Consider the following 19408-nt stretch of genomic DNA (forward strand, 5'->3'; position numbering starts at 1 on the left):
TGAGCTTTATTTATATCAGTTCAAAAAGCCCTTCTGTGCTTTTTTTCTTTTTTAACCTTTGGAAGTTTTGTCACAGATGGAGTGCTGAATTGATAGTACCAACTACAAAGGGTTTTTTATTTGAGTTTTCTGAGGTGACACAAGAGGAAAAAGTATTTTTGTAACATATTCCCTGTGAAATTGAATGGATGGAAAGAGCTTAAAGGTATCGCTGCCTTAACTTCTTTACCTCCTGACGGCTATATTTGCGAATGCAGATGTTTATCTAGACTGTGTTAAGCTGTTTTTTTTTCATATAAACTTCCGGACAATGTTCGGCGAAACAGGTCCGCACCTTGTCGGAAGTTTCCCTTTCACACAACAGGAGATTCTCTGTCAGACACATTCTCACCTACTGGAAATACTCTGTTTGGTTTAAGCGAGGGGTGGTGCCCAAAGGCAGTACATGACGCGGATTACACCGCAGTCACATAACCGGTTTGTTATTTTGGTCATAAACAACCGAGAGGCTTGCTGTTTTTTTAAATTTGTCTGACGATTTCAGCGTTTGTCCTTACTGACAGAAATTCACCATTCTCGTTGTGCCTTCAGTTAGACATTTTTATTGCCATCTTTGTGTAAATCACCATTCTTCTTCACCCTTGGATGTTCGTTTTCTTCCGGTGTCCAGGCGAGCGCATGATGGGAACGTCCAACTTGCTCGCCACTCTGAGAATACATAGACTTTGTACTAGGGAGTTGGCAGGGTAAAGTCTATTTAATGTCCGGTCCAACTGATTAATTTGGATATTTATGTTCTCACATGGAGCCACCCTTGGTAATGTCTAGATCATTTCAGGTATACAGTATGTGGACTGTGAGAGGCATGCCATTGAGATTGCGAAGATATGTGTAAGGTTGTGAAGCAACAGCACAAACGCTGCTCTGTGTTGTGAGATGCATATGATAAACCATGTGATGGTGACCATGTTTGCAATAGTTCCCCATTTTCCCCTCAGTGTTCGTTTTTGCACTACTGCCTAAATATCCGCAGGGCAAAAAGTTTGACCTATCGATTCTCACAGCAGCCCGCTGGGTTTGAAAAAGGACAGACCTCTTTCCTACTGCCTGTGGCTAAGCACAGCAAACCTTTTGACTGCAGAATCAACCACAGCGCAGTGAAAATCTGTGCTCTGATAGGACACATTTCACTGTCCTGGTTGTCATCGGCTCTCAGATGAAGTTGACCCATAAGCACCTCTGGGACTTGTTGGTAAAATGGGCTGCCTCTCATCCAATTAACTCATCTCTTTCATGCATATATATATATATATATATATATATATATATATATATATATATATATATATGCACACAAACACTAAGGCCTGGGTGGGGTGTGTGGTGGACAATAACTGAGAGGGCGAGAGATGGCAGAGAAAGGGGAGTCCATCTACATTCCCTGCGCTTCATTCTTTTGAAATGCTGATGACTCCTCCTCCTCCCTCACCCTCATCGCTCTACTCCCTTCTCTATTAATGTGGCGGATTCATCCATTCCATTAACCCTCCTCCTGCTCCCCACCCTAAGTTAGAATGAGGCAGATCCCCCATCCCTGGCCTCCCCCTCACCCCCCTATAAAAGGCAGAGTAACAGGGGCCACAGTGGTGACTATGGCAGGGGCATTTGTCATGCTCTGAGCCGCGGCAGTCTGTTGCTCTCCCCTGGGCCTTTGTTGTCCCCAGCTCCCAACTTGCTGGCTAAGCAGGGGATTTCACATGTTTCATTAACATTTGAACCAGCTTGGCACTTTTGTACATTTCGCATCGCTCGGCGGGGACGTGCAAGGACGCAGACGTACAAACGCTCAAAAACCATGGAAAGTAGGATGCAACAAGCCGGGTGCCAAGGGGAGAACGGTCCGTTTTATGAAAGAGCAAAGGCAGGAACTAAGAACTATGTCGAACACAACCACATGCACATGTGCACATGCACATGCACATGTGCACATGCACAACCGTTTCCATGAGTGTTGACTGCACATTCAGCCTGCAGTTATCCAACCTCTGCGCGGTTCATGGCACACATTCGGTCTTTGTACTAAACACAACAATAAGCGTACCCTGCCCAGCGCTGGTGTTAGGGGCACCACTCAAGTGGAGGTCACTTGCAGAGGCGTTATAATGCTTTAGGCTGGGCACAACAAGACTGAGGGCAATCCACTTAAAGCGAACCACCATCTATCGCCGCCACCCCCATCCCCACCTCCTCTCATATCCCCTCCAGGCCACCCCGAGCATCACACTTCTGAATGGAAAACGGGAAATCGGCCCTCTGCAGCACTTCAAAACCTGGATAGAAAGAAAGTGGAGAGAGCGGGGGAATACTGAGAAGAGGGCCGGGGGTGGGTTCATGTTAGTGATACAGAGCTGCTTTTTTAAACATGGTGCCTTGACACCAAGACAGAAGTGCCTAAGATCTCTGTTAGATGGAGATGAAACGGCTCGAATCAGGTAACACGGGCAAAATCAAAGCTTGAAAGTGTGTTTTGATGAGAAGACAGCTTTTTTTGATTTTTACGCTCTCTCTCAACTTCTCACTTTGTCTGTCTTCTATTTTCGTGAACTCTTGAGTTAAGGCCTCAAGGGCAAGGCTGCAGTCGAGGATCATTCATTTTATTGATAAATGAATATCACACATAGATAAACAGAATGTAGCTTGACTTGTAATGCATCAGTGATGCCCATTTCAGAGTGAGTTTTGGGAGAGCAGAGAGATGTGTACCGAGCTCCGAGTTCTGCCAGCCTCTGCCAGCCTCTGCCATCCTCCTTACTTCTGACCCCTGCTTATCCTTCTTTCTCCTTTCAAACTTTTTCTTTCACACATGCATCACACAACAGGAGATTTCAAATTCAAAATTCCAAAAAACTTTATTTGTCCCCGGGGGGCAATTCAGGGGGGCAATTCAGGATTTTTCGTGTCAGATGCGTTCTCACTTACCAGAAATATTCCAGGGTACAGGGTAGCGCGAGCAGAAGGTAGGACATGACTCAGATTACACTGCGGTCACATAGCCTTTTGCGGTTCATTTAATTTGTCTGATGATATCAGCCAGGACAAAAGTTCCTCGTTGTCTCTCCAGTTAGACATTTTCATTGTCGTCTTTGTTTGAATCACAATCAATGTTTGTTTTCCTTTGGTTTCGGCTGCAGCGTGATAGAAACGTCATCAACAAGCCAGCTTGCTCACCGTGAAAACACTGACAATGAGCAGCTGTATTCACATGTGGGCTCAGTCGGAGATTAAACAGTCTTTGTACCTGGGAGCTGGCAGGGTAAAGTCTGTTTGATGTCCAATCCAACTGATTCAAACATTTTCCTTCTCACATACATTCCCAACAGATGATGATCATTTCAGGTGTGCAGTGCATGTACAGAAGGAGCATTACTGACTTAAATGTTTTCTGTGCTCTTTGTGCATTGTCCATGCTTTTTTTTATCTCACCAAACCCAGAAGAGCTGGTATTCCTTGTGAAAATGACAGCAGAAACCCAACTAGAACTCATTTTCTTTACCACTAATTCCTAAATGTAGGCCGCTTTTGCGAGATTTTGACAGATGTCACCAGCCCACTGATCTATACTTTCAGTAAACACAGTTTCTTCTAATGTAAGTAATCTTTACATAATTAGAAAATACCTTGCCTAATTTATATTTGTAAAACAAACGGCTCACTTTTTCTCCACAGATTATTTATCTGTTTATCATTTATTTAAACACTTAATTTCCGGCTTTTCTCTCATCTTCACTCTAGGTTGCTCTCTGTGTTTCATTCCCTGTCCTTTTTGTCTTTCTTAATAGAATTAGCAGTGTGTCCATCCGTATGTACTGAACATCGCCCTGTTTCTGACAGCTAATGGGGGCCATTCCAAGTCCAGGATGACTGATATTGGGATATCCTTCCTCCAGGGTAACATCTATAGCAATTTTCCCTTGATTTGCTGAGTGATGGACTGTGCAAAGGAACAGGGACCTAATGATCATTGCGGAGATGGGCCTTCTAACTCAAGGCCGTAGAGTGTGGGCGATTACAAGCTACTATACAATAAGCTATGTCTCCTCCCCCCTCTTCTCTGCCTTTCTCTCTCTCTCTGCTGAGGTATTTCCAGAATGCCGCTGGCCATGATGGATTTATGAGTAGGCCATACTTTGGTAAACACCGATGGTGGGTAGCTTTGTCCTCCCCCCTGTGATATAGTGAAGGTCCCCATAAAAAATGGGAAAACCAGGTTACGGCCACCATAGAGCTGGGCTAAACAATAAAAGGCTTTATGGGCAGATATAGGCCTGTACCATAAATGCTGGAATCTGCTGTCAGAGGGACATTAAAGGGATAATGACGAGGGGGCTAGCTTTCACAAAATCCCTGCAGCCACTACGAGGATCCTTTTTTTAGTGAAGACCTATACAGATGCACACACACTTTGCAAAGCACCGATGTGGAGATCTATAGAACAGTTTAACTTTGGGTCAAGGTGTCTGTGTGTGTGTGTGTGTGTGTGTGTGTGTGTGTGTGTGTGTGTGTGTGTGTGTGTGTGTGTGTGTGTGTGTGTGTGTGTGTGTGTGTGTGTGTGTGTGTGTGTGTGTGTGTGTGTGTGTGTGTGTGTGTGTGTGTGTGTGTGTGTGTGTGTGTGTGTGTGTGTGTGTGTGTGTGTGTGTCCAGTAGATTGACTGAAAGGAGGTGGAAGTGGCACAGTGTTCATCGATAACTGCAGCTTGTTCTCACATCGAAGGGTCGGGCCCTCATTACACATTGGCTTGCAGTCGGGGAGCACAGCTGTTCGGTTTGGCTGGTGCTGCCTGTCCGGCCTTCACAAAACCAGCTGTGCAAACAAACACACACAGGAACGGTAATGGCAGTAAGGGGAACTGAGTGGTAGTTTCAGGTAGACTTAAAAGCAAACATGCACCTCGGCATGCACACGCTCACACATAAACACACGCTAACATGCACCCAGGGGTGATGTGAGCCTGGTGGCATGAGGAAGTTGGCTGCTGGGATCATGCCAGTGGTAGTACGGGCAAGGCTGGACTGGGATTAAGGTGCAGATCTTCACAGTCGTGGGATAATGCCGCTAACATGCTGGTAGGCAGGTTTTGCCCCACAGCATGGCAGAGACCAGGACATCTCCTTGGGGGAGGAATGGCAAGGAGAGCACTTTTTACTGCTTCCTTACACCCCAGATTGGACTAAGAAAGAAGGAGAGTGGGGGCAGTAAAAATAGTTTGACACCCTCGAGGTCCAGCCAGCAATCTCCTCTACACCCTTGCCCATAAAACTCTTTGAATTCTCTCCTCAAAACCTTTCTCCTCTCCCTCCCCCACTCTCCCACCATCTCTCTGCTGGACTTCCTGGCCCCCCGTTCAGACTTGTCCGTCCTGAGTGATCCGATCCGATATGGACAGCTCTGAGTACTGGTGCTAATGAACTCAGGGTGCATTGAGAACATAAAGATCGGATCGCTTAGACCATATTCGAAGATGGTCTGGGCCCGCCTTCTTTTATCAGTATGAACAGACATGCGACCTAAGCTAAGTTGAAGGATCGCCTAATCAACTAATGGCGTAACTACGTACTCCTGTGTACACTGACTTTTTCACGACATCTGAGCTACAGGTCACTCTGTGTATTTTGGCTGTTTTACTTTTGAAAGTATTTTTCCTGTCACAGAAACCCCTGGGAATAAATTGCGTGTTTTGGTTATTATTATCACAGTGTCTATGGTGTGTCAGGGTTTGTTCTCCTGCTCTAATCCCTGTGGTTGCCTGGAAATGGCAGCCGTGTCAGCAGTAGCCAATAACCTTATTTGGAGGTTCAAAAAAAATACCCGAATTGCCAAATGTAGCATATATTGCTTCAGATATTCCTCTTCTTTCTTTGTAACGTCTGCTATTGCTAGAAGTTGAAGTGGCTGTAAAACAGATAAACACATTCATTCCTATACATTCTTCAAAATTTGTTCATTTAAATGCGTTAATAAAGAAGCAGCAAAGTCAAGGAATGTTGGGTTTTCATCAGCAGTAACACAGCTGTTATGCAGCTGAATGGTAACATGAAACAGTAAAATAAAACAGAGCCAGACATCCTTATTTTTAGGTTCGTAAAATGTACCTGAAAATACGGACATATTACAATCACATACTGCCGTAGGGCAGAGAAAAGTTACATCCTTCGCCACACAGACAAACTGTACTTCTTCATTATCAATCTCATATGTTTCTTTAATAATGATTCATGTAAGAGTAACAACTGAAATTTGAGCTGGGAAAAAAAAAACACGTCAAAACAGGCCTTCGGTTCCAGCTTTACTCCAAAGTAAGAACACTATTGGCGCTTTTCCACTGATGGGGAATGGGTTCTGTTCCGGTTCATGTCCCAGAGTTTGATCAGGCTGGAGCATTTGGATCAAAAATAACTTGGTTCAGAACCTGGAAAGCTCGTTCTGAACTGGAACCTGAAAATAGCTGGGGGGGTTTCATTGTGAACCAGTTAAACCGTGACAACATCAGTGGGTGTATCATTCTTCTCCGGGCCAGGGCGTGACCAATAAAGGACATGAAAATGTGAAAGTTGATGTGTTCTCAGTGGATGAGAGGGAGAGGAGAAATGAAGTTTATCAAGATAAGTTTAATGATATCAAGTGAATGTACAGCAGTTCCTCCAGGGGGGCGCTGCCGTGTATTGTTTCTGCTGCTGAGTGAAGTGACGGAGGTTAGCTCCGGAGACTCGGGCCAGGAGACAAAATAAAAGTGTCTCCTCCTTTGATTTCGAACCAGGTCCCGGAAAAAGTGAAGCTATCTGCATTGCTTTTGTCGAGGTTTAAGTAGTAAAACAGCTTTTGGGCTGCACACAGCAGACCTCTGTGTTGTCTTATAATCCTTCGAAGTAAACAGCACAATGTGATAAGGACTTTTTTATGGAACTAAATAATAACAAACTCTCCTCATCTGTGCGCCCCAATAACACACACAACACATCAGGCTCACTGCACAAAATATTACATTTACTGCTGCCGGCATTGTGCAACGCCCTCAGTTGCACAATGCCGTATCCTTGATTACAATGGTTCCGCACAAAACTGATAGAAATCTGGGCTTGTTCGCTAGATGGCACCAACATTCAAATAATTCTCAACGGAACCGGTTCAAGAACCTGTCAGTCGAAAAGTGCTATATGTTTACCACTAGTGGTATTTGCACTTACATAACCATCTTTTCTCTCACTTCGCCTACATTCATGGTATCAGTTGTGTGTGTATGATGAGTGAGCATGTACACTTTTATTGCGTGTGTGTGTGTGTGTGTGTGTTTATTTTTGATTTCACGTACAGGCTGGACACCACCTGGCACTATACTAGCTCTTATTTTTATTGATGTATTGATTCCTCAACTGTCTTCCCCAAGGAGCACTCTGTTTCCTCCTGTGACAATAAAAAGACCACATTTATTTCATCTAAGGCACCTGGTTATATTAAGGATGACAAAGTGACTTTTTTTTTCAAAATAGATGAAAGGAAGCTGTGGGAAAGTGACTTTTTCAGTTCCAATCTTGTATTCTTCCCTCCCCCTCCGTAATAAGCAATGATCAACAATCCGTTATCTCTTAGCTTGTTCTATACTATCACAGGGTATTACCCGAGGATGAATGCTCTCCCCTTGGAGAAAAAAACAGAGCCTGGAAAATTAGCATTTTCTGACAGCCATTACTCATAGGGCTAATCCTGTCAAGGAATGTGTGGTTGCGCTATCAGTGCAGGCAAGGGGTCGCCGTGGCCCAGGCCTGCACACTGGGCTCTTATCAGGCAGGGTAAACACACTGGGGCCTGCATTAAATAAGTGTCACAGTCAGTGGGGGCGGAGCAGGCCAAGCCCCCCACTGCCAGGCTCCATGCAGATAATCCCTCTCAGAAACCATGTTGGTCAGGCCCAGCTGTGGCCTGTGGCTCAGGTGTAGTGAAAGTGGGGGAGGAGAGGTATTGTTCAGACAGTGGAGGAGATTACAACACGAGTCACACAGGTTTTTGGATATTTCCACATTAATACAGTTATATATGAAAAGGTTATTAATATATTGGATGCTCTCTGCCCAAACAGGCACCTTCAGGCAAATTTAGAAGTTACCAAAAACAGTGGGAAAGTGCTTAAGATTACATGTCCATGAAATACTAGGACAGGACAGGTGATTCTGTCATAAACAAGTTGTCAGAATCTGCAGCCACAGAAGATAAGATAAGATAAGATAAGCCTTTATTGATTTCCAGAGGGGGAATTTCAAATTGCAGTAACACAAAGACAGAAATAAGTACATATAAATTGAGAAGTAAAGATGTAATAATAAATAAGAATAAAATAAAATAAGTGGTAAATAAAACTAACGTCAGAATCAGAATCAGGTTTATTGCCAAGTAATTTGCATTACAAGGAATTTGCCTTGATTGGACAGTGCTTACATGGAAAGAGACACAAGCATAAAAATAAACCTAAGCATAATAAACTATTAACCATAAAAATAGAAAGTATATACATATATGTATTAACACAAGTAGTGCAGGAGGTAGTGTGCAGTTAAAGTGTCAAGTGATGGGGGGGGGGGGGGGGGTGTTGGTGCAAAGCATATGTGAGTCTTAGGTCCATAAGTTTCAGTCAGAGTCAAAGTAAGAGTAAAAGTTTAAAAAAAGAATGGTATGATAAATACCAGCGAGTCTAGTATAATATGTAAACAGTGTACATCAGAATAATATATACTGTGGTTAAGTAATGATACATGATGCATATAATATATAGATGTATAATAAAGTACATGACATGGTAAGACAGTATAACAAATTGTCATAGTATATATTGTGCAGTATAGTAGCCTATAGTATGAGGTATTCAATATATTAAGGTGCAATGTAAAAGTAGTTTTAGTCATAATATAATAATATAAGTACATCACAATAGTAAATACAATATGATATAGTATAGTAAAGTATAGTACGCATATAATATAATATGGTATAGTATAATGTCATTTAGCTTATAAAACGTACACAGCCATGTTCTTGACCTTGTCTGGGACGTCCCAGTCAGTGATCAAGCATGCCTGATATTTCCATATGTGGTCTTCCTTTTATTTTTATTTCAAAGGAGCAAAATTTTACAAATGTGAGATGCCCTCCACCAAAATGACATCTAGTGGGTGCTTGGCCTTAATCTCTACCGCTGAACATGCGCAGACAACTTGAGCCGGCAGCTGTACTCCAGATCACATGACAATCACAGGTCAATGTTTTTGAAAAGCTCGGTTTCCTTGTCAACACCACAACAGGACGCCGGTTATGTGTTTGTGACCAGTCTGTGTTCATGCCACTGTAGTCGTCAAGCACTGACATTTGCATCACCTGACTTTGAGAAGGAAAATAGTCATTCTGCCATGACAGCTTTGGCATGGACCCAAGCCTGGTGGACAACACAGCTGCATGTTTGCATAACAAGTAGCAACAATGTTGCATGGAATGCTGCAGAGTAAAGGTGGAGTTACATTTTTATTAGGGAGGTGGTGCACGTCTGAAGTGAAACAACATCCTGGACTTTATTCCAGCTGTAACTCAGTGAGAAAAGTTAAGTGTCAGTTACATGACTGGCTGACTTTGCCACTTTTGTTTCTCTGATGAGTGCTGGCTGAACTGAGGCACCTCTCTGGCAGCACTAGAGGAAAGTGTAATGGTGTTACATGAGTGTACAAGGTGGGAAACCTTGAATAATGTGGATGAGAGCGAGCCAGAAAGGCGAATCCGAGTCAGCCAGTGGGTCACCAGGAGGTGAGGCTGCCTACTTCTCAGGGTTCAGGAAAAGTTCAGCCGCATAGCATTAGGCAAATTAGGGAGACGGGGACTGGGGGAGAAAAAAATCGGAGGGTAGGGACTGATGAGAGCATGGGGAAAGGGTCAAATTAGTTAGAAGGAGGAGCCCGAATAGAGTGAGAACATAGACGGGGAACTTCCAGGAAAAAAGGGAGCGAGCGAGAGAGATACAGTCTGGTGCAAGCTCTCATTAAGTGCGCGAATTCCGTGTAAAGATATGAAAGACTCATTACTGAGCTTATATAACGTAATCATGGCCCCCAAATACATTCTGATTTAAAGCCCCCGCGCCTAAATTTGAGGGACCCCCCCCCCTCCCCCACAGTCAGAGAGAGAGAGAGAGAGAGAGAGAGAGAGAGAGAGAGAGAGAGAGAGAGAGAGAGAGAGAGGAGAGAGAGAGAGAGAGAGGAGAGAGATGAGAGAGAGAGAGAGAGAGAGAGAGAGAGAGAGATGAGAGAGAGAGAGAGAGAGAGAGAGGAAGAGAGAGAGAGAGAGAGAGAGGAGAGAGAGAGGAGAGAGAGAGAGAAGAGAAGAGAGAGAGAGAGAGAGAGAGAAGAGAGAAGAGAGAGATATCACTGAAGGGGTTAAATGTAGGAGGAGCAACGCCTTGAAAGGAGACCAAGGGTAGGGGGAAAAAAAGAAAAAGAGCCTGGTGGAGGTGGAGCCAAAGCCCTCAGCTGCTGTGCCTTGTCACATTTTTTGCAGAACATGATAGCCGCACGATTTGGTGTGGTGGAATGATTTAGGCTGCTCTCCGTCTCTCTCTCTGAATACAAACAAGGCGGTGCTGCATGTTTCATGCGACCCCGGGATATCGGAGAGCGAAGGGGTCTGACCGAGGGAAGCCGCTGGTTGTTGTAGCGCACGGAGGGAGACCGGTTCATTCACGGGGCTTGACAGGAGTCCACACGGCGGGCTGCGCACGGGACAACCGACCGTAACCCAGAGGACAAACTGCAACTGGACGGAATTTCCTCTACGATATCTGCGCTTTCATCCCCTTTGATCATTTGATGTGTTGTCAACACGGACTTGGGAGATCTGTGTGTTTTTTTTTAGGATTTCTATTCGGGTCATTACGTCTTTATTGTGTGGATACAGCCTCAAATGTTGTTCTGTGTTTGAGCAAGGCCGAAAGGAAAGGACCGACATATTCTGCTGAACTTATCCGGGTCCCTTTTGATTATTTTAGTGCATAGTCCCAGTCGTGTTGTTGCATTGGACACCATGCAGACTGTTCTTTTAAAATATGTTTTCAAATTGAGTGCAGCCGATTTAGGCTTATCCAGACACTAGATCCACTCCTCGGTTTTGTGTTTTTTGTGCGATCAATACAGCGTTGTAAGAAGATGCCAAATGTCCCATGTTCCCGCTGTGCTTGGATTTACCACTTTTCCTCCTATTTTAATGCCAGTTTCATCCCCCCGTTTGGCCCCCTCAGTTTCTACCTCTGCTGGCTGGTGGTGGCGAGCTGAATACCACAAGGCTCGTGTGTTTGCCCTGCGTGCGCGACAATAGTTCGTTTTTTTGTTTTTTATAACCATCCCCCGCTATCGTTCTGCTTCGTATGATGTATGAGAGCGTGGACGTTGTGGGACTGAACCCCAGCCCGAACCCGTTTTTAATGATGGATTACTACAACCAGAGCAGAGGATGCTTGATCCCGGAGAAAGGACTGGTGCCCGGAGCGCCCCATCCCTACAGCACGTCCATCAGAAACCAGCACTGGAACGGCTCCAATCACTGTAGGTGCCCTTTTCCCTGCCTCCTCAACTTCATTTCAATAATTAGGGAAGTTAAAACCTCCTGTTAGTGTGTGTGTGTGTGTGTGTGTGTGCGTGCGCGCGTGTGTGTGTGTGTGTGTGTGTGTGTGTGTTCATTCATATCCTGCATAGATGGCGTGTTCCATTTTATGTTTCAGCCTAATCTTTATTATAAAGCCTTTATTCCCGGTTACTCCTGTCATATCTCAATTATTCAAACCCGATGATATGCGCCAAACAGCGTTGCATGTTATCACCACCACTGAGCTTCATAACTGCATTATATATACTTGACCCACTTTCAACTCTCTCTTCTGCCTGTATGCGCCCCGGCTGGGTATTTTTTTTTTCTGAGAAACGTCGGCGAGGCTGCGGCGCTCTGATCCACCGAGGCCACGTTACCCACAGCTTTTGCGTTCCCAAAATATGCACTTAATACAAACAAGGTTCAGCAAGCCATGCCAAAGTTAATCAGATCAAACTTTCCGGCCAGCGTTATCCCCTGGGTTCCTCTGATAATCTGAATAGCTGCACCAATAGGCCACAGTTCCTGAGCAGCACGGCCTTATAACTGCACAGTCCTGTCTATCTAATGTACCATCTATCAGTGTCAGGCCTTTGTGCTAATTAAGTGTGTTTTAAACGCGTTTTATTTCAAGTAGACAGGCTGGGGGAACAATAAGCAGCTGTGTGTACTGAGGATTACATTTTACCCTTTAAATGTGTCAATTATGTATCTTAACAAAATATACACTGTTAGAATATGAGAATAAATATTTCAATTATAAATACAACCAGATATTATTATTTCTGAGCTCCTTGTGTGGCAGACATGCTTTTCTGTCATGTCTAAAAATAGCATGCCAGTGTCTGATGCTTTTACAATCTCAGTGAGACTTAGTTTGGATAAGTGATGTAGTCTCTGCATGTATGTTTGATGTAGTTAGTTTTTTTTTTTTGGGGGGGGGGGGGGGTGAGTTTATTGATACGTATTTGCTGCAATAAGAGAGAGTTTTATTGTGTCAACAAATAAACCTCAAAGGAGCTGCACTGCACAAAGCTTGAGTAGGCCTTAATAGAAGAGATAGCTCTGTTGTCTTTCACAGCTGAAGGAGTGTAAAAAGGCAGGAATCTCCACAGGCTCTTAAGGGCCAATTTCCTCCTCGTCTCAAGACTATAGAAGCGCACGACAAAGGGAAATTTAAACGGGATTTTCTGATGTTTGGCAGCAACAATAAATTCACTCAAAATCCGGTTATGTTTGTACTCTTTCTCTCTCGTTCTCGCCGCTTGTTTTTCCCCAAGTCACATGAGATTAGAAATTTCCTCTTGATTGAAAGGACATACATTTTTTTTCTTCAAAGCAGATACCCAGCGAGCTTCATAGTTTTTATCGAGCTGACCCACTAAAGAGCTCTAGTGGCAGCATTGATTCAAACCATGTGAGCTCGTCTGAGGGGGACTGTGGGGGTTTGGCCCAGGAAAAGACCTCTGATCCCTTCCTCGACTCCACATTGTGCTCAGCGGAGGAGTTACAGGGGGAGTGTGTGTGTGTGTGTGTGTGGGTGGGTGGGGGGTAGCATAGCTGCACTTTGCTTTACTGCTTGAATGTAATAAAAAATTTAGTGCACAACCAGGGAGCTGTGGAGGGGGGGGGTAGAGCAGAGAGGCACAACATCCGTTAGTGTCATCACGTGGCTCAGACGCTTATTGGATCATAGGGATAGAAAACACAACAGACAAAACAGAGCGAGATTTCTTTTTTTCTTTTTTTTTTCAGCTCCCCGTTCTTAAGCAGGAATCCAAAGCAGTCAGGCTCAAAAGCACGAGACAATCCCAGAAACATCTGCTAGCTTCGTCTCTCTTTCTGGACTCTTTTTATAATGCAAAACTTCACAGACGGTAGTCTCATGGTATGTTATCCTCTGCACGTGGGTTTGGAAACAGATTGCTGGTGGAGTTAAACTTTTTTTTACCCCCTTAGTGCTTTTCCTTTTTGGTCCTCGTGTTTTTTCAACCTCTCCACAACATTGGGTCTAACTATTCATTACAGGCTTTACAGACGAGCTCTCTGGTCTTAAGAGTGCACTCAATGACCTCTTCGCTGGAGTAAACGGCCTCCTGGACCCATTAAGTGACTAGGCACAAATCTAGATCCTATAGACGCATCATCCCTGATTTTATTAGTTCTTTATAGATGCGGCCACCTTTGATTGTTTCCATCCAGTTTCTGTCAGCGTAGGTTTGCCTAGCCAAAGAGTCAGCTAGCTTCTAACCTGCTAATATTCAGAGCAATAATGCTGAATCTTTATGGTGAAAAAGCTCTGGCCTAGCAGATTAAATGCATTTGATTTTCTTCCATTGAGTGCCTGTCAGAATCCTTACAGCAATTATGGGCCTATTCATGAAAGAATGTGCATGGCCTTGTTCACATGACTGTCACACAGTAAAAATTGGGGGGTATGAAGGAAAGAGGGATTCCATGGTGGGCTCAAATGCTCACCATCCCATAGGCTTCTTGCTCTTTGTTTTTTTGTTTTTTTTCTCAGGCTGCCCACACAGTCCGAAGAAAGCGGTCACCAGAGACTTCCATAAAGGGTAGACGAGGCAGAGAGAAGGGCAAGCTTTAGCTAGTTTGTCTTCCGAAAGCAGGGCCTGCAAATTGGGGTGTTGGACACGATAGCTGTGTGTCCAAGGGGCAAGTGACTGGCAGCTTAATCTGACTCATGTGGTATTTAAGTGCGGAAGTCCTTTTTGCCTAGCAGGAGGCCCAAGAAAAAACAGATGGTATTTTATTGTTCTTCGGTGCAGCAGACTGTAAGAGCAGGAGCAATTTTGGGCAATGATGAAGGGGGGAGGAAAGCAAGAAAGTTTGAGCTTTGCTGGTGAAGTGCAAACTCATGTGGTTACTCTTGTGGCTTTCTGAGAGGCTGCAGAATCAAGACTGCGCAGCGAGAGCGTCCCTAATTGTCAGTGTTCTTAGGCAGCAAAAACACAGAAAAACTGTGGGTGATGTGTTTGGACTTTGTGCAGGGCAGCAGATTGGTGTTGGCCTTGTGAAAGAACTGCATATATCAACCCCTCCCCCCTTTATTTACATATAAAGATTTTATTTGGCTAGAGTTTGCTGAGAATTGAGAAAAACATGAACAACGGAGCATAAACAGAAAGAGGCTCGTCCTGTCCCCGAACAGAACTGGCCGGAGCACTGGCAGTTTCTGACATTGATGGAGGTTGTTGTTGTTGTTGTTGTAAACAGCTGGAGAAAAGGTCATCTATTGAGACGGAACACAAAGTACTGAGTGTATTTTCTTGATCAATCCACTCAGGATTTCTTGGCAAAGCTGCTTACAACTTTAGTGAAATGACGGATTGTGACGTTGTCGACATAAAACAGTAATGCAAATTCCAGGATTTAATTTTCCTGAACTGCAGTGCTTGTCTTTAATGTCAATGCCAAGTCCCTGAGCTTTATAATGTTTTCTGCGTGGTCTTTAACGTCCATGGACCTCGTTCTGTAACTTTCATGGACACGCTGATGAGGGAATGGGCCTTTCCTCTTTGGGCTTTGTTGATCGCAACTTGATGGGACTGACAGGATGCAAGGACAGCATTGAGGCAAGGTCCCCTGAACTACCAGGGGTGGGGAAGCATCATACAGTCTCCTTATTGCACCACGTCTACCTAACCCCCTTTCAGCCAACGGGGACAGTGATTTAGTAGCATGAACGGCTGGTATGCCACAGAGACACGTGCGTGTGCGTTTGTGTGAGTGTGTGTGCGTGTGCGTGTGTGTGTGTGAGAGAGAGAGAGAGATTAGTATGTCCACAGAAACACGCCCGCTTTCACCTTCAGGTGAACATCAATAACACATTTTGTCATCAAGGTATGTTTGTAATGGCAAAGGGGTGAAGAGAGTTCAACACCGCTGACGGCACTCTCCTGGGAGAGGCCACAGGGCAGCATTTCACAACCTGCCATCACCTGCTCCCACAACAGCACACTGCCACCAACCTTCAAAGTGGTTGCTGCCCTTTTTTTTTAGCCCCCAATCTGATAGCATGTACTTAATGCTATCAGATTAGGTTACCAGGATTAACAGAGACACGCTTTTGTTCGATAGTGTCCATTGTGTTAGTAATTTCTTTGAAGGTGTATTCAGTGGGTGCGGTCCTTTTACCTTGAACGTTGGCAAAGCAACTGACGTTTTAAACACACAAACAATGCTGTAGCTGACTGGCAACTTTTAATTTTCACCTGAGGTTGGCATATTTCAACGTCACTACATACTGAGCGTGTCAGAAATTTGTCATATTTTTATCTGGGCAGTTTTTTTTTGCGTGAACACATGCTCACCCCCACCGATGGGCCCCAGCTTGTTTGAAGAGAGAATTAGCCCGGAGGCGTCAGTCAGAGAGTACTGTACACCAGTTTGGTTTGACGCTAAATCTCCAAACAAGGGTTTGTGTACACTGCAAAGCCCACTTTGATGAACAAAGCAGGGCAGTCTGAAAAGATCCAGGCAGTGTCATTGATTCATCGGGGCTTGAAGAAGGCAGCTGATTGCAGATATTGTGTCATAAGGCCGTAATCTCACTGTCAATAATTTCTGTCTCCCCGTGTCTGTCCTGTTATACACACACACACACACACACACACACACACACACACACACACACACACACACACACACACACACACACACACACACAAACCAACATGCACAGAGGGGTGGGTGGGAGATCGAAAAGCAGTTCAGGTTAAAGGGGGTTCGTCCTTCTAAAATATTCATAGCTTCTTCATTTAAATCAATTCGGCTCTGCGGGGGCAGTCAAGCGTCAACTGTCAGAAATTGAGCTGGGCCTGTTGTAATCACTTCTTTACTTATCTCTACAGATGGCTTGTTCGCAATGGGCTCTGCATGGCTAGCTCACCAGCACATTGAGAGAGGGCTCTCCCTCTCCCTTTCCCATCTCTCCGCCCTATCTCCATGTTTCATCCCCACCCTTTCGTAATGGAACACACATAAATTCATCTGGGTATTGAACCAGGGACATTCATCACCCCAGAATTCATCTGTGAGGCATTTTCATTCTAGAGAAAGTGTCTCCTTTCTCTCCCCCACTTTATCTCTCTTTTTTGCTCTATACTCTCTGTTTCCCATCTCCATGGTGGCATCCACCGCAGGCAAGCCTGAGCTGGGCAGTCAGTGTCACGATTAATCTTTAATGCTCGCCTGGCCTAATTTTTCCTCATATTTTACAAGATTTCCTACCCCCCCCTTTGCCAACATCCGCTGTGTATAGAGTGATTACATGGAATGATGCCTTGTTTCATCAGTTGCTGAGGACCTCTGCCTGCCTCTGCCTCTCCTGTGGAGTCAGCTCACACACACTCTTTCTCTCAGGCCACTAGCTCTAGGCCAAAAGCACAGGGCTGACGCTTCCACCGTCATACTCATCCCCAGTCTCCCTCTGGGGATCTGTGTTAACATCACATGGATGACAACTGTGTACACCTCAAGTACACACAAGCACAAACCACAATGGAATGCCCTCCTATTTAGAGATTGGGACAGCCGAGAAAATAGGGTAGAGGTTAGTATGCTAAAAATAAAAAAGGGTGGCCGTTCTTCTGCTGTCTGGGCAAAAAATAGCACCGTGTTGCTACCGCCTCAGCCAGCGCTCTTAACTAAGGAGCATGAGAGAACGCTCATGTTTGTGTTTCATGCAAGAAAGAAAAGTGTACACATATGTTCTTTTACTCAGCTAACAGGCCAGCTCCTAAAAAAGAAGACAAATCTTCAGATGATCTCATTGCAGTTGAGCGATCCTTATTTACCAGCCTTTCATAATACCTGGTGCTGGTGTCTTTAAATTGTCTCGGGGGTGCACACAGGGCAAGTGTCGAGGAGACCCTTTTTGTAGGCCTTGATTTATGGAAGCTTCTTTCTGAAGTAACGTTAGATATCCGTATTGTCACTTCTCCTCAGTGGTTCTCTCTCCCAGCCTGGCTCAATCTGGTCCCACTTAGGGACAGAGGAGCTCAGTCTGTCTGGACGCCACTGTCTTCTCTTTCCCACTGCCCCTCTGAATCATTTCATATTCATTACGTGTCTGGCTGGAGCCCGGCCTCTGACATTTGACTCTTAAAGGCCCACCTGGGACCTGGGATGAAAAAGACTGCCAACAGTGCGGCGTAGGTGGGATGGAAGAGTGTAATGCTAGATAGTGACGGATAGCACAGTATGTTCGACTGATGGCTCGGGTTACAGGTTGCTTGTTCCCTGTATAACCCTGTTTGTGATATTAGCATTGTGTGAACTGAGCAATGCCCTGTAGCTGAGCAGCTCCGAACACGTGTAGGTTAAGAGAGGTGAGTGAGAAGAGACTGAAACAACTGGATCCTGTTTGTTATGAATGGAGCCACTGTGTGTTAAAAGGGACGCGGTCTGATATCAAACAGGCCCTTCATTTCGGAGAGACACATTGTCTAACCTTGGCTGCCTGTGACCTGTAGTGTCTTATCAGGGCCATTGTTAGTGAAGTACCTCGGCTGGGAGAGAGATAGTTGCTTGGTAGATATCACAATAATTAAGTGGTCATGTCAGATGCTGAGGAGCACTCATTGTTCGGGGGGGAAATAACTATGTCACAATACTCTTCCCTGCTAGTTCCGGTCGGTAGTTCTTTTCTGACTTTCATACCGAGAGACAACGCACTGGGAAATAAGAAAATAAGAAATAAGATAAAGCCCTCAAGATGACATGAGCCCTCCTCTCTGGATGAAACGAGACGCATAAATGTCTTTGTCTATTCCTCATTCCGAGTCATCTTTTTTTCGAAAGCCCTGTCGGCCCAGACGCTCCTTCAGCCTTGGGAAGAGGGGGGTGGGCTGATGGAGAAATATGCAGCACTTAGAGCGGACAGGGCACATTCTGTTATTCCACGGGATTTTTAGCGGTAACCTGAGGAAAGCTTTTTATAGGAGGCCAGAAAGACGAAGGGCGGCTAGGAAAGAGAGAATAAAGAGAGGCATTTGTTCTGCTCAAGGATAGGATAGACAGGTCTAATTGATGTATATAGTTACAATTTCACAGTTTTGCTTTGTTTCGACCAAAGTCTACAAGTTATTGTGTTACCATTTGCACACATACACACCTTTATTTGGTGCCCCCGGATAATAGTGCTGTGATCAAAGAGGAAGCAAAGAGATGATATTAGAAGTCAAGGAGCCCTTTGACAGCAAGGTTTTCTGCTCCTGCCGGGAAGCTGACTAATTGAAAAAGGGGATAACAGTTTGAACCAGGGGTTGTCAAGTCACACAGTGTGGCGCCCTGTTAGTAACTGGTGACCACCACCTTTTCTTGTAGTGATGCTGTTCTGTGCCACCGCCACCACACCAGGCTTTGCCCTCGCGCCATACGTGGGAAACCTTCTATTTTTTTTTTTGCACAGCACCGTTGCCACTGCGGCGGTTCCACAATAGAGTTGGATTATTCTGTCTGGGCTGTCAGCACCTCTCAGCTGAAAGAAAATGAGAGGGAGAGAGAGAAAGAGAGAGAGAGAGATCTCAGGCACCGGGAGGGGAAGGGGGGCTCCAGGAGAGCTGGCATTTTCAAACAAACAATAATCTCTGTGGAGTCTTTCAGGGGGTTTAATGTCATTTTTGGCTGCTGGATTTTTGCCCTTTACTCTTTTTTGGACAAAAAGCAGTTGAGAGCGATTGGGGAGGACAAGAATGAGGAAATAAGGGAAGGGGG

At 44.9% G+C, this 19408-nt stretch overlaps 1 protein-coding gene across 4 annotated transcripts in view; it reads left to right on the forward strand.

Annotated features, from left to right (window-relative positions):
• raraa (retinoic acid receptor, alpha a) overlaps positions 1-19408 on the forward strand; it is a 151522-nt gene that overhangs the window by 100467 nt on the left and 31647 nt on the right. For 2 of the 4 annotated variants that reach the window (XM_083932743.1, XM_083932744.1), the window contains exon 1: positions 10624-11628. The exons of the other annotated variants lie outside the window; for them this stretch is intronic. In XM_083932743.1, coding sequence (XP_083788869.1) covers positions 11451-11628 — 178 coding nt within the window. In that variant the 5' untranslated portion in view covers positions 10624-11450. Of the gene's footprint in view, positions 1-10623; positions 11629-19408 lie in introns of those variants that run through there. 4 annotated transcript variants of the gene reach the window in all.

Source organism: Echiichthys vipera, assembly GCF_963691815.1.
Source record: "Echiichthys vipera genome assembly, chromosome: 18".
NCBI lineage: Eukaryota > Metazoa > Chordata > Actinopteri > Perciformes > Trachinidae > Echiichthys > Echiichthys vipera.